A 26334-nucleotide genomic window follows, 5' to 3' on the forward strand; every position below is an offset into this window, starting at 1 on the left:
ATTGCTTTAGCAGTGGGGACCAATTTACTGCCTGTTTTACTAGGTGCCTGTGCCTGAGAGAAAGAAGAGAGCAAGATAGTGGGAGAGAAAGAGAATATGGTTGTGCTCGATGTTTGCATGTGCACTTCTCAAATCGTGCCCGGTAGCGGTCCGCTTGGCACTCGTGATGGTGTGTGTGCTTGTGTGAACTGGTCCAGTGCCAGCGTCTCTTTTACAGGAGTCTTGGGGACAGCTCTTTGGGTCTCTGGTGTCTGCTGAAAGGAAGACTGTGTGTAATGAACACTTCGGAGCAAAGCATGGTGGGAATGCAGGTGTCTGATGGAGGCACTTATAGTAATGTGCAGTGTGCACGTTCACTCTTGGAAGGTTTTATGTGCACGGGGTTATTTAGAGTTTCTATGTTATTTTCTATTTGTAAAACTGTGGTACTGTAGTAGTGCAAACGGTTGTCCAGATATGTATACACATACACTCACTACAATTCAAAGGAATGGGGTCAGTAAATGCTGTTCCTTAAAACTTTGTTGAGTTCTTAAAAAAATGTATCACATTTATAACAAAAATATTAAGCAGCCCTTAAGCAACTGTTTTGATAACATTAATTGTAATAAGAAACATTACTTAAAAACCAAATCAGCAAATTATCATTTTTTTCTGAAGGATCATGTGACATTGAAGACTGGAGTAATGACTGCTGAAAATTCAGCTGTACCATTACAGGAATAAATAAAATTGTATTTAAAACAGAAAAATATATCAATTTATATTTAATATTTAATTTATCACTATCATCTGATATTAGATTTTTTTATTGTTTTCGCCTATAATATTTATTTCATCATCTAGCACTAACTCAATGGATAATGGTAGCAAATGTAATATGCACTTTTCATCCTGGGATTGGGAATATAAAATAACATTAAGCCTGAGCAAAATGAATTGTGAGGCCGTAACTTTGATGCTTCAAAAAGTTCATAAAGTCATCTTAAAGAAATTTTTCTTTATGATTTTTCTTTTTGAAGAATCATAGTTTTGGTGGAGTTTCAATGGAGGAACAGAAATCTCTCGGTTTCATTAAACATGTTCGTTTTGTGTTTCGAAGATGAATGGAAGTCTTGGTACAACATGAGGGTGAGGTAAATGATGACATAATTTTCATTTTTGGGTGGACGGTTCTTTTAAATTCATAACTGACTTTGAAGACCAGCCAAGCGGGTTCTTGAGTGTTAGGTCTGTTGGTTTTATTTGTCATTTGCTTTGCTGTGTTGTGTTTTGTGGGGCAGATGTTGGTTGGTTAAGTAACTACTGTTGACATCTAGACCCAGATTGAAAATAGATGATTGTTTTTTGATTGGGTGATGTTATAGATGAATGATATACTTGCTTTATAGCTGAAAGAGCCAAAGAAAATGAAAAAAATTGATACTTGGGTGTTAATCGCATTTTTGACGTGATCGCCAGCCTTCACACGTCTGCAAACAGCATAATTATTTGATTCAGCATGATATCTCCTATTGTTTACTTTTGCTGCAAGACTGTAGATTTCAACCTGATAATGTCTCTGTGGTTAAAATCTGTTAATGTCAGTGTTATGTCTTGATTTACTTGCTTCAATGAGTGAGTTACCGCAAACCGGAATCAGACCTTCAGCTGTTTTTGAGTGAGGATTTGGCAAATCTTTCATCTGATTTTCATCTCTGTTTGGGTTCCTCAAAGAGGATTAGGTGAGTTTGTTTGTTTGCAATGTCTTCACTTCATAAACCATTATGGATGGTGCCGTATTCCTGTGTTTAGCTGGATTTGGGAAAATGAGGCAAGGTTGGCATTTTTTTTTTTACTATTTGAATTAACCCTGGCAGCTTTCTCGGTGGAAATGTCATCATTTAGAGAGCAGTTGCAAAGGAATGTAAGCAATGATTTGACAGCAAATATATCTTTAGTTGCCTAGGGTGTTTACTGTCTTCACTGCAATACTTTGTGGATCATGTTTTTCTATAGTTTAGTGCGAGTTGACCAGCTTGTGCACAAATGCATATTTGCACATGGAAATATTTGTCCATGAGTACCCAGAGCTTTGATCAGCCAAACTTTATCCTTGCAACGGTGTCACACTGTATAATCTGACAGAAACCGCATCAATGACATTTCCAGACTGCTGATTCAAATGCATTTCTGTCTCGTTCTTAACGCTTGTCATTATTTTTCCTCACCCGTTTCCCATGAACATGTGCATGTAAACCTGACTGAAACTAAGGTATTATACAAATAATTGACAGCAAATGAGGTACAATTTTTCCCTCAAGTTGTTTTTCTAGTTATTATGTTTGTAGCCAAATGTTGCGCCACGTTCAGCTTAAAGCGTTTTCTAATAGTCAGTGTGCGAATATTCACACACATCCAAAGTTTCAGGCTTATCAAGTAGGTTTGAGAGATTTTTTTAAAACATATAGTTTTAGTTTTATTGAAATTGCATGCCTAGACAGGCATCCTAACTGCACATATCATACTTAAATTGTACATAATTTAATTCTGAAGTAAAAAAAGATGTAATCTTATAATAATTTAATGGTTTTTAGTTTATTCCGCTTGCACAAAGGATTACTTGTTGGATTGGATAGGATGGTTGTACACGGATTTATTTTAAATACTTATATAGTCCTTCACTGTTGTCTAGGACACATCAGGGTGGATTAGTGTTTGTACTGCAAATACAGTGTGGTCACATTTTCAACTACCTGAGAATGTTGTTTAAGTGATTGTATCACAAACATTTTATACCCCATTCCTACCTACATTTCGTTCACTTCTGACCAAATCCCCCAAAAATAAATGTTAATATCAAGAATAAACAGTGTCTTTGACATATATTGAAGGCAAGGTTTGTAGCATAGAGTGTAATAGACCCTGATAAACTTCAAGCGAAATCGAAGAACCAACTGATGTGGCATCATTTTGAACAAAATCAGGCCAAAACTATGTTTGATTGGAGTCTGCCTTGGTCCTTGGCGATTATGTCAAGGGTGGGTGAGGTGCTCTGAGGTTCTGCCTTGTTTGACATGGAAATCTTCTCTGGTTCATTTCTTCTGTTAAGTCCGTCGAGATCAGACATCTGCGAGTGAAAACATGAACACACTAGAAAGCCTCTTTATAGTAGAAAATGAGGTTGGAATGTTTTAATAAAGCTACTTGCTTTTAAGCAATCTTTTGTATAACGTCCTATATAAACAGAAAAGCACATAACTGGTGCGCAGGTGCACAAGTGTGGTAAAAAATAAATGATGTGCAGCAGAAAACATGAATAGAAGCGCTTTGGAGTACCAACATTTTTGGGGACAGGGACACGTTTGTTTACTGGAGTGGGATTTTTCTCCATTTCTGGTAAGATAGCAATCATGATGATAAGTATGTTCATTAATTATTAGGGGTGCGACGGATCGCAGTTGTTCCGTGATCCATACGGACCAGGCCCCATGGTTCGGTACGCATGTGATTCGCGGATTAACTGCTGAGTTTAACCATCATAGAGTGAAAGTTTATCATCTGATTTACACATTCAAACAATTTTAAATGTGGAAGAAGAGGCGGAAATCAGGATTCTCACGTTTTTATCTGTGTGCACAGCCTCACACACCCAGAGCACGCGCATGCAGAGCGAGAAAAGAGCGTTTCAGACAGCGCTCGAACACTGAATTGATTCCTCTTTCGTGTTTACTTCGCTTGAACGGACACATACACACAAAATTGTCAAAATACCCGTCGGCAAGTATTCTCTGGGCTATGTCATAAGTGAACAGTTGAGAAAGAAACCGGATGTGTGTCAGTATATTCGGTCCTTGCTAGAGCTGGGCGATTTTTTTCCCCTAAAAAAATCTGCGATTTTTAAATAAAAAACTCGATTTACGATTCGATTCGATTTTTTTCCCCTCATTTAAAACAAAATAACTGCGAACTGTAAATATATTTTAAATATATATATATTTATTGTATTTAATTAAAGTGCATCAACATAAACAAATTGCAAAGGCAAACCCTTTCTCTAACTGAAAAGTCACTGTGCAGTGTGCAACAAAGATTGTTAAACATCCAAATTATTTATACTGTATTTGGATTGAGCTAATAAAACAACAAAAAATCCTGAGGTAACTCTTATGCCTGGTTCAGATTACACGATTTTTTTTTGTCTGTTATGATAGTCACTGTCAGATTAGGCCTACACGATTTTGACTCCTAAAAATGTCGTGGACAAGAAACATGTCAGACTACACGTTGTTTTACGACCAGTCATCGCGAGCCGTCTCACACACTCATTCACTCGCACAAGGCTACACAAGCTCACTCACATAGCCTACACACACACACACACACACACACACACACACACACACACACACTCACTCACTCACTCACTCACTCGCACACACACTCACACACTCTCTCTCTCTCTCTCTCTCTCTCTCTCTCTCTCTCTCTCTCACACACACACACACACACACAGTCACACACACACACACACTCACTCACTCGCGAACACACACTCTCACTCACTCTCCCTCCCTCACTCACTCACTCACTCACTCGCGCGCCGTCGTCGTGGAGGACCGTTAAAAAATTAAACATGCTAGTCTTTTTGTCGTGATGTCGTGAAGCATCGAGGGCTGCGCCGCACGGAGCGTGCTACGGAAACCCTGAAGGAAGATTTTGCGAATGCAAAATGTATGTATTGTACGCTATACTGAAGAGGGGGAGAAAAAAAAATCTAAAAAATCGATTTTTTGAAAATATGAATCGATTTGACCTATCAACTCGATTTTTAAATCAAATCGATTTTTTTCCCAGCCCTAGTCCTTGCATTCGGTCTTAAAGTGACAGCAGCCTAATATTCCTGCTGGTGTCTTTGCCATTAATGTTAATAAAATAAAATAAAATCATCTACCATGTTCGAGAGAAAAGAAGATAGTGAGGAGAACAGTCAGGAGGAAAGTGATGACGACAGTTTGTAGGATAAGTGTACCGCGTAAAGTGTAAATAAATAAACGTGACATGACTTTACTAGAGTGCCAAATTGCAGAGCTCGTGCAAACACATCCACATTGCTATGATCAGATTCTTATGCTTTAGTTAAAAAAAATGCTTGCTGTTTTCTCATGTTGTTTTGTGATTATTTTGATATTGAGAGGAAAGCGCAAAGCATCTAAACGCCGCTCTCAGCAGTGTGGTTGGTGGCAGGATGTTCGCTAACAGTATACCACTAATCGAGCATTTCAAACTTCTTTTTACCCCTAACCGAAAAACAAAAAAGAAATTCAGTCAACATATCGGGGCCTTTGTAAAGACAGGCAGGCCCGTTGGGTATCCGAGGCCCCTCTCCCTCACTGATGCTGTCTGTAACCAAGCCCCTGTGTCCATCTGAGCGTGTTCACCACGCACCATGAGTTCACATCCGGCAGACAGCCAACAGAGCCTTTGTCCACTGGACTGAAACGAGCAGCAGGATCCTGCTCTGTCTTACTGATCCGAGAATAACCAGAGATAAGCAGTGATCCCAGACTGGAATGATTCTCCCTGATCATTGGAATGCGCTTCCTCTTGTAGGCCTTGTGTTGAGTTTTCATTTAGGAGTTTTATGGGTTCAGAATTAAAGGGTTCTAGTCCATGTGTGTTACCTTTAAGGTCATCTCTATGCTTGCGTAGTAGTTGTCACAATTATTGTTTAGCAAATACACATTTAAGTTTTCTTTCAGGAAAACAGACCAAAACACTCACTCCTGTTTTTTTCCACCTCAGTGATGAAGTACAGAGCTGTATATCCATGTAATATACATTAAGAGGTCCCCAGGGTTTGGTCTGTTCTTTAGAACTTGAAATTTACAACACAGAGCACATGTGTACAATTCTAGGTTTTGGTCAGTGTTCCTGGGAAAGGTGCATTCTTAAGTGACAGCCCCTCAGAAGTCCCTCTTTGAGCCACTGCCGCCCTGTCTGCTGGCCCTGTCACCACCATATGACTAGTGACTCTGGGTCATCAGGATAGAGGAAAGACAAATGTTTATTGTCAAACAGTATATGCCAGGGACAAAAGATCACAGCATAGCATTACGGAAATAGCAGGGGGAAAAAATCAAAGTGCTCTTTTCTGTACTTGCTAACAAGTATTTGAGTAAGTAACTGAGAAAGAATAAGTTCCACAAACCTGGTGAACTTTGACAAGCTTAGCATCCATTGGACATTAAATATAAAAACATAATTTTGTTTCCCAACAGACTGATTAAAATCCGTGCACCCTGACTCTTTGACGTTGAGTAGTAGACAATCTAATTTGACCAATGCGATTTTTAGGAGTGCTTTCCAGTTTTGTGTGCAACTTAAATTTGGTCACTGAACAGACTGGTGAATATGTTGACTGTGACTAGCTGTTTTGATTTTTCTTTACCATGTGTATGTGCGTTGGTCAATGTTTATATGTTGTTAAAAGCCTATTAAATCTGTTCATCATAATAAGTGTTTGTGTTGTTCAGAAGATCGTTCGATTCATATGAAATTCCTTTACATTCTCTTTGTGAACATTTTGAAGCTTCAGAGTTTTGGTGGAATAAACTTTCAGCGGAGTGGAGGGACAGAAATCTCTCAGGTTTCATTAAAAATGTAATAATTTGTGTTTTAAAGGTAAACTGGTTTGGATATTGGTGAACCTATACATAAATTAACTTTGGCTGGGATTTTGTCCTCACTTTTTAACATCAATAGTTACTGATGTTAAAAAGTGAGGACAAAATCCCAGCCAAAGTTAATTTATGTATAGGTTCACCAATATACTTCTCTGTTTCTTGAATTATGACTAGCTTTGCTTCCTGCATGTCGATAGTCTTTCCATCGAAACTACTGTGCTTCAGGTGTTAAAGAAGGTGAATCAGAGAGTGAATCAAAAAGGCTTTTCCAAGTATCCTAACACTAATGTCCTAAAACTAATATTTTTATGTATCCAACTTGAAGACTTCTAAGTCATTTTTGTCCAGTGGATCTAGCTCGAGAGCATGCAGTATGTAGATGTAGACATGACCTCACATTTTAATATAATGTAAAACCAGAGAGTGAGTGGACCACCCTTGATCTGCTGTACATGTTCTCGTTCAGTTTGGCTCTCCCGAGTGATGTGGTTGAATTAATGCAATCAAAGCAATGAGAATTACGTTTTCTGAATAAAAAGCAGATCGCTGGTTTATAAGGAGAGGTCTGTTTGCTTAAGCTTGACGGTGCCGAAATGTTGGCTTTCACAAGCCTGCAGACACCATTTGATTGCCTAGTTCCCGTAAACTCAAACTGACTCTATGGGATGTTTGATCTGGATTTCTTATTTTATGTGGAAAAATAGATTTGTTCTTCAGTCCAGGCAGAAATCCTGTCTTCTACCATGCTGTTTGTCTAGTCAGTGTTTGCTCTCCAGTCCTCGAGGTTTTCTCACCTCACTTGCTTCATATTTAGCCGTTCACAGTTCAAAAGCTTCAGATGAAGAACATTACAAGGGTGTAATTATGACTACAGGTGCCAGATCTGTTGGTGTGTGTCTGTGTTGGCAGTGTTAAAGGAGATTGGGCACAGAGGGCAGCTAAGCCCGGCGTTGCCCAGACCATCTGTGGGCGTTGTGGGTTGAGGTGGTTGGAAAGTTGGAAAGTTACACCTCCGTGAGTGCCAGGGTAGCCAGCGCACGGTCCAGGACTTGCAACATAAGCCGCGTGTTGCATGATAATTGAAAACACAGCACAAAATTCCTTGTAGTTGGAATTTGATCACACCTGTGTGTGAATTTTTTTTTTTTTAAAGAAAACCGCTTGAGCCCAAGATGGAGAATGTGTATGGCTGTGTAGTAGGTCTGCATTCATTTATGGATTAAATCTTCTGAAAGATTTCATATGGGAGGTTTTGTTTTTTGGTTCAGGTTTGCTACTAAGAAACCCTTAACTAATCGTTTAGTACTTTGATGTGTTACTACTTTGATCCACCAATAAAGCAGTTTTATAAGTTGTCAAATGGTATTTCTATTTAACAAGGCCCAGGTTTGAAGTCCTGAAGTTTGACTTTCATCTTCAGTGGATTGGAAACGTTGCATTGCACAAGCCAAAAGTTTGGGCATACCATTTAAGGATTTTAGACACCATTGCTGTTATTATATATTAAATAATTTTTTTATTTATGGTTTGTGAATGATGAACAGTCTGTAATGCTCAATAATCCTAAATACTATGTCTGGTTGGTAGACTTTTAAACAATTTTAGCTTTTAAACAATATCATGGTATTACTTCGTGTGATAAATGAGAAAGTATTATAGACTAGGCTAATTGTTTGCATTTCTGTTACTTATAATATAAAAGCAAACAATGAACTTTTTCGCATACCGTTTACATGCTGTCTAATAACGTATTAGAGATGACTGTTGAAAAGAGACCTTATGAAGACGGAGAATGTGAGCACTGTGTGATCAGGCGCTGGCGTTCTCAGCGCCGCCTGTCAAAATAAAAGTCCCGCTTCTAACACATCGGCCAATCAGAAAAACGTATCGGCCGATGCTGATATATCAGCCTGGGGGGAGGTATGTTGCTACATTATGATTCATTTATTTATACTTTTTAAAGGGTTAGTTCACCCAAAAATAAAAATTCTGTCATTAATTACTCACCCTCATGTCGTTCCAAACCTGTAAGACTTTCGTTCATCTTCGGAACAAGATCTTTTTGATGAAATCTGAGAGCTTTCTTTTTCTTCCATTGACAGTCTACGCAACTACCACTTTCAAGCCCCAGAAAGGTAAAGACATTATAAAAGTAATCCATGTGACTCCAGTGGTTTGACCTCAATTTTATAAAATTTTGTACTTTTTGTACACACACACACACACAAAAAAAATTTACCACTTTATTTACGGTTACAAATAAAGTAGGCTGTCAATGAAGGGACATACATCTCTCAGATTTCATTAAAAAAATCTTCATTTGTGTTCTGAAGATGAACGGAAGGGTTTGGAACGACATGAGGGTGAGTAATTAATGACAGAATTTTCATTTTTGGGTGAACTAACCCTTTAATGGAAATGGAATGGAAACTCCATCTGATGGGAATGTGGATGATCTGGTTCTAGGTAGACCCTGCAAGTGTAGCAGGAAATGAAGCGGTGTCTCCATCGTCCCTCATAGATGGATGAGCTCCGGGAATGTCAGGGATGTGGACTCCAAGACCTCTTTTTTTCCCCCAATCTTTTCTCCCTCTTCCTCCCCCTTTTATGTTTTTTCAGCGAGTTGTGAATTATGCTCAGCTTTTGAAGCTCAGACTTCACCACTGACAAACAGACATCGCTCATCTCCTAAAATTTAACACCCCACTAGAGAAAAGATTACAGACTCTGAGTCTCTCTCATGTTTACCTCCACAGCCTTTAAAGCAAAAGTGTCTGCTGCCCTATTTTTAGTTAGAAGAGTCTTAAAATCTTATCTCTGCATGTTGTCATGGTGCTAATAAGATCATTAACTACAATTAAAACCTCAGTTATAAAGAGACTTTCATATTTCTTTTCTACATGTGGCAAAGTGGATGAAATTTGTCGCTTCTTGAATCACTACTGAATTCTGCATAGCACATAAGACTTCAGTTGTTTTGACTTGAAGCAATTAAGTTCTCAGTTAGTCTGATGTGGCCTACACTTTTAAAACCTCCTTTTTCATAAAAACAATACTAAACAATAAGCATTTTTATGCTGTAGTTTAAATTTATACTTTCCCTGCCAATATTTCCCCTGACCCCACCACATAGTTTTATATTTTTCATAAATTATTTAGTCAATTTTTCAAGTTAGAGCAAGTTATAGTTTCAAGTTATATAGCTATGATGGCTATAAATTCATAAACACATTTGATGGAAAACTGTGTTATACAGTTACTTGTTAATCATTTTCAAACCATTTTTACTGATGCTTTTTGGACTCATTATGTCACTTGCAATTTCTACAAAATCTCATCTGTTAGCCAGCTAAATTACTTGAATTACTTTTCATCATATTTTACAACAGCAAATGTTTAGGTTTTGAAAGTCAGTGATGTTATCAACAAATGTAAGACGTAGTGACAACATAGCATTTTTTTATTTCTTTTCAGTAATTTATGACTTTTTTTGCTGTGCATATTGCAGCAATGGCTGTACGCAGAAATTCAAGGTAATAAAACACTCGGCCTCTCAACTGTTGTCATTGTTATTTGGGCCCCCTTCACATGTGGAAACCATTATATCCTGTCTGCCGGACTAAAAAATAAAAAAACAGGGCTGCCGCGATTTGGAGATCTGCGAGAGAATCCGCTCCGTGACCTGGTCTCTCAACGGGCCCCCTCAGTGTTTGCACAAAGAGGTTTTGTTATTGTAGGACCCCAGGCTCTGTCGGCCCCTCCACCGACACTCAGTCTCTCTCTCTGTGGAACACAAGTTCAACCCAAAGCAGATCAAGAACACACAGGCGTAAGGGTGTGTTATCTCTGTAGGTGATTTATCTACACGTTGTAAGTTGAGTGAAGCTCGATGTATATCGCCGTTTTGACTGTATATTGATGCTGGATGTGTTAAGAGTAAAGTGTTATATTAACACCACACTTTTTTTTCCCTCAAGACATCATCCCAGACAGTCATCAGACTTACTCAGGCTGAACTGCACATGGTCCAAGACCTTGAAACTGTATCAGTGCAATGTTTTGTCTGTCCTAGTAATGCGTAACTGTGGAAACCAAAGTCATTTTTGCTCCAGCCTTGCAGAGTGTCATTACTTCATTTCTGATGGTTAGATAAGTTTGAGATGTTTTAGTATTAAAAAACCATTAAAACAACGTATGCTCCATTAACCTGATAACTATGTGAGATTATAAATGTAGTCCACCCTTATATGCTCGCATGTGGAACTCATTTTACACTCGTTTTCTTCTCGTCCACCCAACCCCCTCACAAACACACACACTTCAGTATATTCACTGCTAATGTGAAACATGTCAGCTTCAGTATCTGCTAAAACCCTCTTTTCAAAGCAAGATTACAGACTGAAAAAATGTATGCAAAAAAACCCTAGATATTACACTTTTGACATATTATATATTGCAATATTATATTATTGCATATTATATATTGTGCCTTTAAGCTAGACTTTTACTATTACTACATGCATACACCTGACCTACATGCATATAGTGTGACAGAAAACACTGTGAAGGCATAGACCTTAATCAGGGTAGACCCCATATTTAATTTTGCGTGAATGAAAGTGAAGCTCTGAGGGATAGACTGCTGTGCAATATGTTGGACTGTTGGGTGCTATTCCTGCTGATTGGTCAGCTGATGCAAAAGTGACAAATATGGCTTTGCAAAAATTCCAGCAAACAAAAAATATGTTTTTATGGTATTTTTTTTTTATTCTTTTTTATTAGGAGATTGTATTTATGACCCTATGAAATCTGTTTATTTTTTTTCAAAATCCTCTTTTTTTTTCTCCTCTGTTTTCAATTTTCATTTCTATGGAATTATTTTGAAAGTTAGATGAAATTTTAGTTATCAAAAATCTTGCAGTTTAATAGTCACAGACACTATTCCAAATTGCTATTTGATTAAGCCCTGAACCTATAATAAAAAAAAAATGTCAATGCCAATGACAACAATGCCGGTTTGGCTGAAATTATATCGTTCCTTTTATTGAAAATCTACATAACTACATAAATACATAGCAACTACATAAATATTAGTATACATATTGAATATCTTTTGAAGGATGTAATCTTATTAAGAATGCTCAAACCTTGATGTTACTGAATGATATACTTTAACCATGGTATTTACAGTATCATGTCCAACGAACTACAATAATACCATGGTACTTGTTCGTTAGTGATGAGTAACGTCTGAAATTCTATACAGGTTTCGTTTATTCATTTGTCATTCAACGTCACTGTTTGTTCACTTCAGATTTGAAAAAGGCTGAAGAAATGGCCATGTGGAAACAAGGGAGTATGGAGGGTGGGAAAACAACCAAACAACAACCAAACCAACTACCAAACAACAACCAAAAACCACAGACCTACAACACACTCATTATACAGACAAATGAACATTAAAATAGAGCAGAGAAAAAGAAAAAAAACAGCAGAGTTAGGGGCACTTTGATGTGTTTTAAAAAATATGACCCTATGACAACAAATCCGCAAAAATCTTTTAATTCGAGACTACTAACAACTATCAGGAACAAATCAAATAGGTTTTAAGAAATTATTCTTAACAAAACAAATCAGTATTATAATTTTTCAGAGCTATTAGATACAAAAAATGAGGAAGGACATTTAAAAGGTCTGATGATATTTTAATTACATTTACAAGCACTACAATCTGAAGAAATTACACATCAGTTTAACACAGAAAGAATAAAGGCATAGTTACTTTATTGTCCAATCTTCTTGGGATTTTCGGTCTACATCATTGTCTTCTGTGTATCAGAATAATTTCTTGTGTCATCGCGTTCATGATCAGACGTACCGCTGTATCAGTGTCCTTATTAGCACAACATACATATTTCATTTGACGAAGACATGATGAAAAATGGTGCTGATTCATGTTGAGTAGGCCTATATAAAATATGTCCTTAATAACTTGAAACATATGTTCTCCGGTCTGCAAATGAACTGTGATCCGTGTTAAACTCATTGCGTTCCATGCAGAAACCATGCTGAGTGTTACTACAAATTTTGTTACAGTCATATTTTCCATGTGTTGATAGTCAATCTCCAGCTCTGACCACATCGTGTGGAAAATGCAAACACTTTTGTGTACTGAGGAATCATACACTTACGTGTCTGAAGGACAACAATGCAAAGCTGAACAGGTTGAGGTGAACGAACAGCGATGAAACAGTTTTACGTGACATTTGAATTCTCCACTATAATGCAATCTCACGCATAAAACAGCACAGTGATTGGATTAAAAACACTATATTCTCATGAATAATGCGAGAAAAGCTCAGAAACTGATGGCGTAGACACGTTCTCTCCAGCCACGGCAACCAATCATTACCTTGAATTAATGCATACCTTACGTTTCGTGACGTTGGTTCAACTTTGCCTTTTAAACCGGAAGAACAAAATGGGAAAAGGAAAAAAAAAAACGTTCCCCTTACTAAAAAACATAATGAGTGCTGTTGTCGTTTTCATTGATGTGCAACCTGTATATCTGTTAACAATGTGTTTTAGGGATTCATGACCCTTCAATGTATGTTCAGATTCGTGCCAGCCTGTATACTAAGCATTTCTGCATATTCTGGCGCAGATGGAGAATCCTGCCTTGTCTCTGGCTCGTCCTTAGAAACTGGAAGCGAGTGAGAGGTAGAGAGAAATCACATCAGAGGGCAGGGATGGATGCCTCATTCTAGAGCAGAAGCCTTTGTAGTGCAATGAGCACATTGCTTCTGAGAGTTTGAGTGGGGGGAGGGGGGAGACGGGGTGAGGGGGGTACCTGGGGCAGGAAATCGCAATAGCATCCCAGACTGGCTTCTGTTGTCTGGCCTTTCATCTTCTCTGTTTGTACCCAGTTTCCCCTGTCGCTGCCACAGCAACTAGATGTTGTCAGCTGCAGTGAGGAAATATGGGATTTAAAATCAGATTGTCAGTTACTTATAAAAAACACATTTATTTGAAAGCAGTTTTCAGTACATCCAGCATAAATAGAAACTGTCAAGGTGAATAATTGAAAATAAAATTACACGTGAGAAAAAATATAAAACATTGGAATTGGTTTGGTTTACCTGTTAAAAGCACTTGAGCTCTACTATGTTTATTCGTCATATGAGGTGAAACTAGCAATCCAACAGCAAAACATGCAATGACATTTAATCTTAGTGTCTAGCTGTTTTTTATTGTGAAACTTGCGTGCATGGATTTGCATTCAGGAATGACATTTGTGTTTGAAAGCAGCAATAGTTATCTAAAAGTGATGGTTCACCCAAAAATGACAATTTTTATAAATTCTCACCCTCACGTTGTTCCAAACCACTACTTTCCTTTTTTTTTGTGGAAAACAAAAAGTATTTTAAATGTACATTTTTTGTCCATACAATGAAAGTCAATGGGGTCCAATTTAGAATTTTGTTGATTTGTTTTGTTTTTATTTTGAAACTAACTTTCATTGTATAGACAAATATAGTTGAAATATTCTTCAAAATATCATCTTTCGTGTTCCACAGGTTTGGAGTCATCAGTAAAATGACGTGTTTGAAGGCGGGTCAAGGTGGGCATTATGCAAATGTATTTTCTAGTGACGCAGAACCGTCACGCAGTGGGATTCGGAATACAAACGACTCGTTAAGGCGGTTCAGATTCGACTCTTTCTTTTGGGAGACAATACGTTTATTTATCGTGCACTTTCGCAGTTTTCATTTGCAAACAGCTATATTATACACTGCATGAAAGATAATATTCGAAAAAACATAATAGGGGCATTTTGCTTTTCCCCATAAATAACTTTTCTTATCAAATGGCATTGCTTGGATAGTGTTAGCCAATAGCCGAAATATTTTTGCAAACTCTTTCATTGTGACTCTATTATGTTATGTAAAACTCACTTTTCATCATCCAATGAGTTAAAGATGAAATCCTTGTCTATATTTTTGTCATTCATTATCTCGTTTACGGAAATAAAATGGGCTGCAAATGGCAATTCACGTTGACTTATGGTAAATAGAGCAAAAACATGGAAGCTAAACACATAGCTGCTCTTTAACCTACATCTTTACTGAAGTTGTGGAAGTGTTAAGGGAGGGTCAGTCCAATGATATAGACCTTGTAGACCTAAAGAGAGGATTAGGGCACCTTTTCTGCTCATTGCGTTGTGTGAGCACACCCTTTCACTCCCTTGTACAATCCCAAATTAATGAGGATTAGCTGGATGGGCTCTGGCCTTTGAAGATGACTGAATTGCTAATAGGTTTATCCCCCTCCATCGCACCATTTTAATGGAAATGCTGCCGAGCATCAAGTCCGCGGCTCCAGTGTTATTCCGCTCCCACGCCGCGTCAGCTGTTTCCCCAACCAATGTCTGGAAACTTTACGGAAGAGCGCGTGCAGTTAAAATCCAATAAGCTCATCTGTGCCCATTAGCTTTGCACAACTACTACGAGGTATGCTGAGAATGATGGAGCACATTTCTGTTTGCATACTGAAATATGGAAGTGACTTATGGGTTTTGCATTCTTTAGGTGGAGGCAGTAATTCTTAAGTGGCTGCTATTAGGGCAGAGAGAGATGGCAATCTTGATATAATAAACCACCCTGCGGAGGGCTTGGTTTTAGTCAATCTCTCTTGCCGTGCCTCTGTTAAAGGGAGTGCCGGAGCCTTGACAAGCCTGGATCAAAGACAGCATGAGGTTCAGTCATTCCAGACATCTATTCAACTGCAGTCAAGATTAACCCTGGGGTTGACAAGATTAATAACCGCCCTGGACACCAAATTCTGAGCCAAAGCAGCTGCACATAGGCCTCTTTGTCCCCACTCAGTTGAACGCCAGTATGTTATTGCTTACAATCCTATAGCTTGTCATTCATTTTAATGTCAACTTGTCTGTAAGGATTAGATGGTGTATAGTCCAAACTTGGAGAGGGCTTGAAGAGTCCTGTTGATTTGCAAAGTTCAAGCACTGTTTATTGCTGATGGCATAGCTTCTTTCTGTTGTTGCAGGGCTACAGACCGAGACTAAAGTGGTCGCAGATGTGACACAATGAACAATTCCAACAATAATTTAAGTGGCAACACTTTACAATAAGGTTTAATTTGTTAACATTAGTTAACTACCTTAGTTAACATCAACTAAGAATGCAAAATATTTCTAAAGCACTTATTAATCTTAGTTCATGTTAATTGAAACATGTACTACATTATTAAAAATGTAATGTTGTATCTGTTAATATTATTTAATGGACAAACAATGAACAGTTGTATTTTTTATTTACTAGCATTAACAAAGATTAATAAGATTAATAAATACCGTAACAAATGTATTACTCATTGTTAGCTTTTGCATTAACTACTGTTATTAAACGGCTCTGTGGAGTACTTGATTCTGATTGGTCAATCGCGCCATCCAGCCGTATGTTATGTAAGGTATAATGTACATCCAGCCGGTTGTTATCTCAGAATAAACCCCCGACAGGGTGATGAGGACCCCGACTTCAGTAACCTGGATGAGCCTGTGTTATCTGTTTTCAGCGGTTGTTATCTGGGATTAACTACTGTTAACCATTTATATTCTGCTCATCATTGATGACATTTCAGAAAAGTTTGCTTGCATCCATATCATCAATTTGTCAGAATTCATCTACTTAAATCAGTAGTTCTAAAGCGGGCGGCTCAAAATGACTTAAAATGATTTTTAATACAATTCAAGCCAAAACAACAAAAGTATTTCTTAATTTAATTCACCCCATTAAGAAAGAACCAGGATTCCCAGAGTCTTGGAAAAAACTGGACAAATGATGTAGCCTAATTTTAAAATTGATTGCTGGACCTGAAAAAGTCTTGTAAATGAATAAAATCTCTATGGGCAATTTATTTATGAATATATGTTTTTCTAATTATGCCAAGCTCTAAAATATTGTATTAGGTAGAGCTTGAGAGTAGGGCTGGGAAATGATTAATCGCGATTAATCGCATCCAAAATAAAAGTTTGTGTTCACATAATATGTGTGTGTGTACTGTCCATAATTATTTTGTATATATATAAATACACACACATGCATGTATATATTTAAGAAATATTTGCTTAAATATACTGTATATATATTATATATAATTTGTATTATAAATAAATATAAATATTTTATATATAAATAACAATTTTTTCTTAAATATTTACTTGCATGTGTGTGTATTTATATATACAAAATAATTATGCACAGTACACACACAAATATTATGTGAACACAAACTTTTATTTTGGATGCGATTAATCGCGATTAATCATTTCCCAGCCCTACTTGAGAGTAAAAATTATATATTTTTTAAAATCCTTATCAAGAAAACCACAAACAGCAAGTCATTGGGCCTTCACTGTTGTTGGGGACAATAGGGGCCTTGAACACAATTAGGTTTGGAATGTTTTGAATTTGCTTGTGAGGTAGCGATTTGAGTCTATATTGACTCTTTCATTAAACCGCAAATTAAATTTATTCAGGTATGTCAGATTCCAAATTAACCGGGAGCCGTTACTGTGATGTATACTTCCTTTTATGAGACTTATTAGTGTTATTTATTGACTGCATGTGCATATGACTGTGTAATTTAAGATACATATTCAAAACAGAGCTATAATATACTCATTTACAAAATATAGTCATTGTTTGGTTTGGTTGAATTGACTGCAAGGGATTTAGGTGAAATATTGAAACCATAATAATAGCTGTGTGTTTTCTTTTTTATATCAGTTTTCTTACCTCAAAGACCTTCCTCTCAAGAGTTTCACGTTTGTTGAGAGGGTTCTCAAGTTACAAGCTGCGAAATTCCTCTTTGGCCTGGGCAAAGCTGTGAAAGCCATCGGGGCGGTTTGAAAAACAAACCCACCACACTGGGGAAAGACCTGTGCTGGTGCCCGGTGTGCTATTTGTGTTTGTGCCTGTGTTTATTTTACAAGAGGGGTCTGAAATGACAAGTTTCTTCTTTCACTTAGTTTTCCACAGCTTCTGTGTCTGGAGCTTTATTCACAAAGGTGGTGCTCATCCATACATCACCCAAAGTTTGTTTTGCTTTTTATAAACATGCGCTCGTGATGACATTCCAGGCTTTAGGTGAGTGCGGACATGTGCCGTTTCATCATCTTTAATGTGGGTGACCACCCTGACCTCAGACTGCTCCTCAGACACATCACACAGTGACTAAAAGAGTTTCTTCTCTTCTTAAGTGTTAAAGATCATCAGTCCTCCAGATGACAAGTGATTTTTGGATCGAGTGGGAATCAATCACGTTGTTATGACACATTCCGCAGCGATATTCCGTGTCAGGATTGCCATGGTAATGAGGCGCGCAAAGAGCAAACATCGTCATTGTGAGGAAATTTTGAGCTTGTAGGCTATTTTTGATGGTTTACAATGGTATTTAATCTTCCATGTCTCATTTAGCTGAATTACACAAGGCTTACACAAAACATCTGCGGTCCTATTTAAGCAATGCTGCGGCTTTTGTGCAGGCTGTAATGTAATTGTTGGCTAAAGATATTTATCTAATGTTTGTGCCCACGATGAGCATCTTGGCAAAACATTCAATGCAACTGTACATTTAGGTAAAAGGTACTAACTTAAACTTGAAACGCTTAGAGAAATCCACCATAAACTTGCGAGTTCTGTGAATATTCTCTCATTCTCTAGGAGTTCTGCCACCAAAGGAATGACCTGGTGTGTAATCTCAGTTCCGAAAGAAAGACATAATTGGTATAATTTACATAAATGATTTAAATGAGCATAATGTGTGGGAGTTGACCAGAGGTTTTTTTTTTTTTTTTTTTTGCCCGCCAAACTAATTCATTAGAACGAAACAGACCTTTGAAGAGAGTGTTTAAATTCAGCTCACTCTGCTGTAAAGTTGTGTTTGCTGCACACTGTAAAACAGTGTTTTGTTGTGATGCGTGTTGGGAAAAAAGTACTGAAAACTTTTTGTAAAATATTTTGAAAATGGCTGAGCTACTGTCACAATGCTGAAAGATTCTCTATTTTGAGTTAGTTAGTTAGGATAAAAATAGACTTTAGGTACAATTTTGGGTGAATATTGATAAATTGCCATTTTCTCCCTTGTGTTTCAGTCTGTGTGCTCCTGACTTATTTGTCACCTTTCAGCAACTGTTCTCTCTTCTTATCTACACAGAGAATCTTCAACTCCTTTGTGTACACGGAGAAAACTTCAAATGGTGAAACAGAGGTGCAGCAGGTGAGTTAAACAACATCCCTTGATACTGTGTGTGTGTGTGTGTGTGTGTGTGTGGTCTAGAGGGGCAAAGGACACCCATTAAAATTCTACTGTTGCTGTCTGGCTGTCTTTGAAGCCATCTTTGTGCTTTCGACTGCTGCAACACTAATTCCAACCTCTATTGACTGCACCGTGTCCCTCCCTAACAAGCCCTTGGCGAAATGAGATGGTTGCTCATCCTTTAGCTCTTCTTAACATCAATGCATTTGGCCCATGATCAAAACTCTCCGATTAGAAACAATTTTTAAACTCTGCTGCAAAATGAAACGGTTTCAATTTCAAAAATGTCTCTGTCAATTTGGATAATATGGAACAGAAAAGAAAACATGACAATTATGCATTTGTAATGTATTACTATTGCCAAAAATATAACATCCCAGAAACATAATAATCACTGCAATGATGATCCAATCATAGACTCTTAAGCATTGCTTATGTAAATTCAAGGAGTGCCTTTTTTTGAACCGGGCAGTGTATAATAATGAACAAAATTGGATGTATAAAAATGGTACTTTCATTTGTTCGATATTGGTTTATTATTAACAAAAGTTGGCTTGTTTTAAGATTTTTAAATTCTAATAGTTGTGCGAGCTACCTTCGACCTTTGGATGTCCTTCAGAGATAATACCAGGGCTTCACTTGAATTAAGAACTAGAAACCTCGCAAATAATTTAAAAAATTTCCCAAAACTCTGTTGGATCTGCTCAATATAGTTTATTTCTCAAAATGAAGGCATTTTTGTTATGCATTCATAAACCCTGCTGCTTATGTTTACATGCCCCTCGCAGAACCTGCAATGATCATTTTTAACAAGACAAAAAAATAACATAATTTACATAATTTATCCTGTTCAAAAATGTACATATCCTTGGTTTCATATCCTTGGATTTTGTATGTTGCCTCCTTGAGCGTCAATAACTTCTTAATTGTCAATTTATCTTGCGGAATACACCTATATATGTTATGTTGGTTTTCAAACTATAAGCACTATTTTTATGATCTCTTCTACTTCTTTCTTTCTTTTTAAATTGAATTATGTTTCAAATGTATGTGTGTGTGTGCAGCACATGTATCATAATAACCTTAAAAAAAGTAAGAATAATTTAGGCCACAATAACTTTTCAATCTAAAACTATGGGAATGCATTACTTTCCTCAGTCAGTTTTAAGACAGTAGGCCTGTCATGCGCTAGTGTGATTTATTCTTGCCATGGGCTTCTCCCTCATGCCTACTCCAGCTTCTGTTTTTGCTGTAAGGCATAGAGAGCTTTCAATGTTAATACACTCTATTCTGACCAGCCTCAAAACAAATCAGCATGAGTGGCAGCAACTGCGCGCATACCCTCCAAATGTGTTTCTCAGCGACACACACACGCCCTGAGCAAGAACGGACAGGTTGTTACTCTTCACTTGGGTTTCCGTGCCAAGAGAATCCCTTTTGTGAGAATTATTCCTGTACGCTGCCTCTCTTTCTCTCACCTGCAGCTATTTACCGGCTGCTGGTGAGAGATTAAGCCGATCGCTGGCAGGTTTTTCTAGTGACACCTCGACAGCTAATTGCCAAACAGGGTTTTTGGGGGTAGACGCTGATAAATCGTTCTGCCTGCTGAGGCAATCGAGACCTGAAAGTGTTTGATTATGAAGTGAGTCAGGCTTTGTCATGCTATAATGCTGTTTTCTTGTTCCTCATTAATTGGCACTGGATGTACAAAGAATTATATTGATAACTCACTTATCAGCTTTTCAGACTTTGTTAGGTGTTGCCGACTAAGACTAGGCTGAGTAGTTTCAGAAGTGTTATATTTAAGAGGAACATGTGAAAGTTCTGTAGTTTTGTGTGAGGTACAGTGTTACTCTACTAATACTCTAATGAGTGTTAGGTGACATGTAGTTGCAAAGTTACTTATAGTTAGTAGAATGTCTAAAGTGGACCATCGAAATAAATTGTAACCCACACTCGAATGTAACATTTTCATAGTATGATTGTTTTTTGTTTGTTTTTTTAAATATTAATATTTTGTGGTATGGTGATGCAGCCTAAATGCAGTCTATTTTTGGCTCTAAAAGCTGCATTGCGTTAAATTGACCTAGTTTCAGTTTCTGTTTAATAGAGCTCTTCAGTTTGCGGTTCAGAATGAGTATTTTCAGGACTTGTGAATAATGAAGAATAATTGTTGTTGATTTTAATAAAATGAAGTCTATTGTTCTATTTTGTTCTGGAACACAAATAACACAGTCATACTTCAAAATTTTCAACCGTTGTGTGCTTACAATGGTTATCCACTTCAAGCGATTTTTAACCACAGACCTTATTTTTCCCATAAATTTTAAAAAGGTCTTAAAACCCATTAGAAATTGCTTAGGAAATCCAAAGTGAGTTAGCCATTCGTGTTAGCCATGACGTTTCATGTTTGAGAAGCTCAGATTGACATTAGTTTTTGAAAAAATGATTTGATATCAAGTCATGGTTTCTTTTGTACTGCTTTGAATTGTGTTTTGCTCTGTTTATTTTTTTTATTTTAGATTCTAGTTCTAGTTTTATGATGCATTGTAAAGGTGATAAAATAACACCTTTAGATCTGTAACTACAAATCTCATTATTCTGGGTTCCTCTATAAAATGTGACTTTCATTAGTTGCTCGTTTGGCAATGCTGTCAACATCTGCCAGTCTTTTGCACACACACACACACAGTAATGAAGGCCTGGCACTGCCGTTCTTGCAAGTTGAAAAGGAACCCCAGAGGAAAACGGCACCAATTAGGATCATGTCCATGTCTTGTAGAAATACAAAGACAAAGCACGCCTGTCTTCTCTTAACGTCACCATTTTAATGAGATCGCACACAGACCTCGTCAAATATCCCAGACTAATTTTCACACAGCTTGTTGTGAAAGATATTTTTTGAATTTGGTAGTTTTGCTCGATTATGGCAAAAATCCTAATTACGATTATTTTGGTCAATATTGAAATCACTATTTAGCACGTTTATTGGTGGCCAATATGATCGAAATCTTATTTCATATACGAGTATTTTTAGATATCAGTAAAAGTTCACAATTAATGAGAGGCTACTTCAGCAAAAACTAATGTAGCTACAGAAGACAAGTAAACAGTCTGAAATACAAGAACAAAGAGACGATTTGCAAACAAAATGGACAAATAAATACAACAAAACAAAAATTCAAATTAAATAAACGGTGCTTTAAGTTTTTCAGGAAGATGTACTAACAGTGGTATTCAGATAATACAGTAATAGCCTACAACAGAAACTGAATAAAGTAAAATAACACTGCATAGTCTTCACTGTATAGGCTACATTAAATATAGATTAATCATTATTAAAGCTACAAAATGTATTCATTCAAGAGCAGTGAGTGATTGTATCTTTTGGCTTTTGCTGTTTGATTAACATTAACGACACAGGCTGAAGCAGTAATATTGGGCTGCTGTCACTTTAAGACCGAATGCACGGATCCAATATACTGTTACACGCATTTTCTTTTTCAACTGTTTACATTCACTTAAGATATAATCGTCTGTTTACGAGGATACTTACCCAAAGGCACATTTTTGTGTGTTGGCTATTTGACCATTTAGCCGCAAATCCGCGAGGTATACTGTACAAAATGACAATTAAAGTATACTGCGAGAGCCCACAGTATACTTTGCTTTTGCGCGGTCCACTCCAACTGGGAGCGTGCTAACAGAAAGCAGCCTGGGGAACAGTGTCTCTTTCGCAATTGCAGCTTAATGCTCTTTTATCAAGCACGTCCCGCAGTTTAGCAAACAGTTGACTGCATTTTACAACAATCACTTATTCGGCTGATTTGGATGTTTGGATGGCTTAGTGAGGAAGGAAAGTGCACCGCACCTGCACAATAATCGTTTTACCCCCATTATCTTGTTTTCATAATCGTTGGAATCGAAAATCAATTACTATTAACGCAAAGCCCTTGGTCATTTCTTCAATATTAACTGTAGCTTGTATGTTTCATTTTTTATTTTAAAAACAAATGTAGCCAATCTTTTACCAAAATTCAGTGTCTCCAGGAATGTGAGCGCAATAACTTTAAATTATCTTCTAGCGCAATAACTTTAAATGATCTTCTAGCTCATTCGACACTTGAAAGCTTTATTAGATTCTCTGAAATTAGATGTACTGCTGTTCTGGATAATGGTGTTATTTTCTGACCTGTCTAGAACTGGAACGTTTCCCTTGGATCATGAACTTGAAAGAACAACACTCAAGTTTAGCAGTAATGGCTGAAACAGGCGTCTGATTGGATGTTCGCGGCCAATGGGTCATGGTGCATTACTTCAATCCAGGACTTGGAGGAGGAAATTTATCTTTCTTTTTTTGCCTTAAAATTAGACTCTTATGAAAATTGTTGTTAATGCAAGAATTGTGTGTGTGTGTGTGCATTTTTTGGTTTACTAAAACATCTGGTGAGAAGAAAACAGATTATGTGTCACTAATTTATGTCCTGTGTGGGGGAAACTCTTTGGTGAGCTGTTGCTCTACTTAATAACTTTCTCCAGGGAACTCCAGTACGTATTGGGTAAACCAGAATTCACAGAAACATGGTTAATCAGCCGTAACTTAAAGCATAGACTTAAAGCTAAAACAACATCAGTTTTCTGAAACCCCTTCTAGTTTATGAACTTAGATTTCCAAAATGCACCAAACCATTTCCCCAATGCCTGTGGCACTGCAGCAGCTGACAATGCATGTCTAATGGTGATCGATTACTAGTCCCAAGGTTAGTTCAAGCTCTCTTTGATGTAGAGTGCAGGCCTAGATTTTGAAAGTGAATTAATCTCTGCTTATTTCACAGGGCTAATGGAAAGAGACTTCTCGAACAAGAAGTGTGTGTATCAAAGTGATATTTGATCATTTATGCTGCATTTATACAAAATGACAGTTTTACAATCCAGCAGTTAACTAAATTAAAATTCTCAAACATTTTAGTCTAGACCTCTGTTTATTTTATTTTATTTTATTTTATTTTATTTTATTTTATTTTATTTTATTTTATTTTATTTTATTTTATTTTATTTTATTTTATTTTATTTTATTTTATTTTATTTTATTTTATTTTATTTTATTTTATTTAAAAAAAGGTATAATAATGTAAATAACATTTTTATGCCTGTTTTCTTTTTCTGCCAAGAAGTGAGAACAGCATATTATGACATTTTTCGAAACAAAAATCTTTGGGTGGCAAAAATTCGAATCCCTAAATAGAAATATCAAGGGAGCACCTGGAGATGCTGCTTGATACTCACACTTTACACGGTACACTTATCCTACAAACTGTCGTCATCGCTTTCCTCCTGATTGTTCTCCTCACTATCTTCTTTTCTCTTGAACATGGTAGATGATGATGATGATGATGATTTTATTTTATTTTATTAACATTAATGGCACAGACAACAGCAGGAATATTGTGCTGCTGTCACTTAAGACCAAATGCACAGACCGAATATACTGACTCACATCCTGTTTCTTTCTCCACTGACATAACTGAGAGAATACTTGCAGGTATTTTGTCATCATTCACGATTTTCGCCTCTTCTTCCACATTTATAATTGTTTGAATGTGTAAATTGGAAAGACAAAAGACGTCCGAATGATAAACTTTCATTCTATGGTGGTTAAATTTAGCAGTTAATCCGCGAATCACATGCTTGCCGAACCGCGGGGCCTGGTCCGTACGGATCACGGATCAACTGTGATCCGTTGCACCCCTAATAATCAATGAACACACTTATCATCATGATTGCTATCTTACCAGAAATGGAGAAAAATCCCACTCCAGTAAACAAATGTGTCCCTCTCACCAAAAATGTTGGTACTTAAAAGCGCTTCCCTACATGTTTTACCATGCATGTGCACCAGTAATGTGAACCCCTGTTAATATGTCTGTTTGTATTGTTTTCAGCTAGCGAAAAAGATCCGTGAGAAGTTTAACCGGTACCTGGATGTGGTGAACAGGAACAAGCAGGTGGTTGAAGCGTCTTACACGGCCCACCTCACGTCCCCTCTCACAGCCATCCAGGACTGCTGCACCATCCCTCCCTCCATGATGGAGTGAGTACTTGTTAATTACACCTTTAATTTCACTAATCTAACTTTTTTTCTCCACAGCACTTCCAATGACAGGACATTTTAAACAATTTGCACACCTTTAAGTGAGCATGATGAATCTGTGTGAATGTTGCGTCATCGTAGTCTGTATGTGTAACGGGTGTGACTAAGCTCATGTGTGGGTGAGGAATGCATTTTAAATGCCACGAATATTGTTTAAATCAGTGAAAGGCAATGATGAGTTAGCCGAGTTGTCAGACTGCACTTTTTAACCTAATCGCTCTTTCCCAGTGCAGTTTGCAGGGTTGTTGCTGTCTTTTGTATGCTTTGTGTCTCGATTGTCCCTCCCTTCTGTCTGTCTGACTGACTCTGTCTCACTCACACATCCAGTCTCATAGGTTTGGCTCTACTCTCCTGAATTTTCGTCTTCTCTGCAAGCCTTTATCTCTGTTTGAAGGATTCTTCTCAGTCATCCAGTGACCTTCTCAGCTGTCTCTTTCATTTTATCTCGTTAAATATTTTTTTCCTGTCTGCATTTCCTCACTATCATCTGACATTTTAAAGGTTCTGCTGGTTATTATGAGTAAATTAAGTTGTTTTCCTCTGTTTCTTCCCCCCCCTCACACTCTGTGTTCAGTATTCCTCAGCTCTGTCAGAGAGAGAGAGGGAGAAAGGCCATGTTTCCACATGCTTTGGTAGAAATTGAATTAGATAATAGACTAGATTAGAAAAGAGCTCCGGCAGCCATGAAAAATGTGGAGGTATGTAAAAAAAAGAAAGAAAGTAAATTGTGATTAGCCGGGTTTCCATTACAGATTTGCGCAAAACTTTTTGCGATATTTTCTAAATGTTTATAAAAAACTATTGCGAAATGACAGTGTTTCCATTAACCGATGCTATGCGACCAAAACATTTTTTTTTCTCTCGCGACAAGTCATTTAAAAAATCATGGCAATGGATGGTTGGTTGCTAGTTGGTTTGAGTACGTCCGCGCATGACATACCGCGCCATCTTTAAAGAATGATTTTGTGACTTTTACGTACGCCAGGTGACCTGTAAATGCGAAAAAAACCTGTTTCCATTGTTGTTTTGGGAAATATTCCTTTTTCGAATTGCCTGAAAACCAATCAGGTTTGTCCAACCAAATGTGAGCGTAAAAACGTTTTTGCAATAAATGGGAGTTTTTGCATAATTGACTTGTTTCCATTGGGCGTATTTTCAATTCGCAATTTCAATTTGCGC

General features: G+C 37.3%; 1 protein-coding gene across 1 annotated transcript in view; it reads left to right on the forward strand.

Annotated features, from left to right (window-relative positions):
• Window positions 1–26334, forward strand: part of cachd1 (cache domain containing 1) — a 69416-nt gene that overhangs the window by 8358 nt on the left and 34724 nt on the right. Inside the window, exons 2-3 of the mRNA XM_079883653.1 lie at window positions 18903–18965; window positions 24947–25095. Of these exons, the coding sequence (XP_079739779.1) occupies window positions 18903–18965; window positions 24947–25095 (212 nt within the window). The remainder of the gene's footprint in view (window positions 1–18902; window positions 18966–24946; window positions 25096–26334) is intronic.

Source organism: Squalius cephalus, assembly GCF_949319135.1.
Source record: "Squalius cephalus genome assembly, chromosome: 10".
NCBI classification, from domain to species: Eukaryota; Metazoa; Chordata; class Actinopteri; order Cypriniformes; family Leuciscidae; genus Squalius; species Squalius cephalus.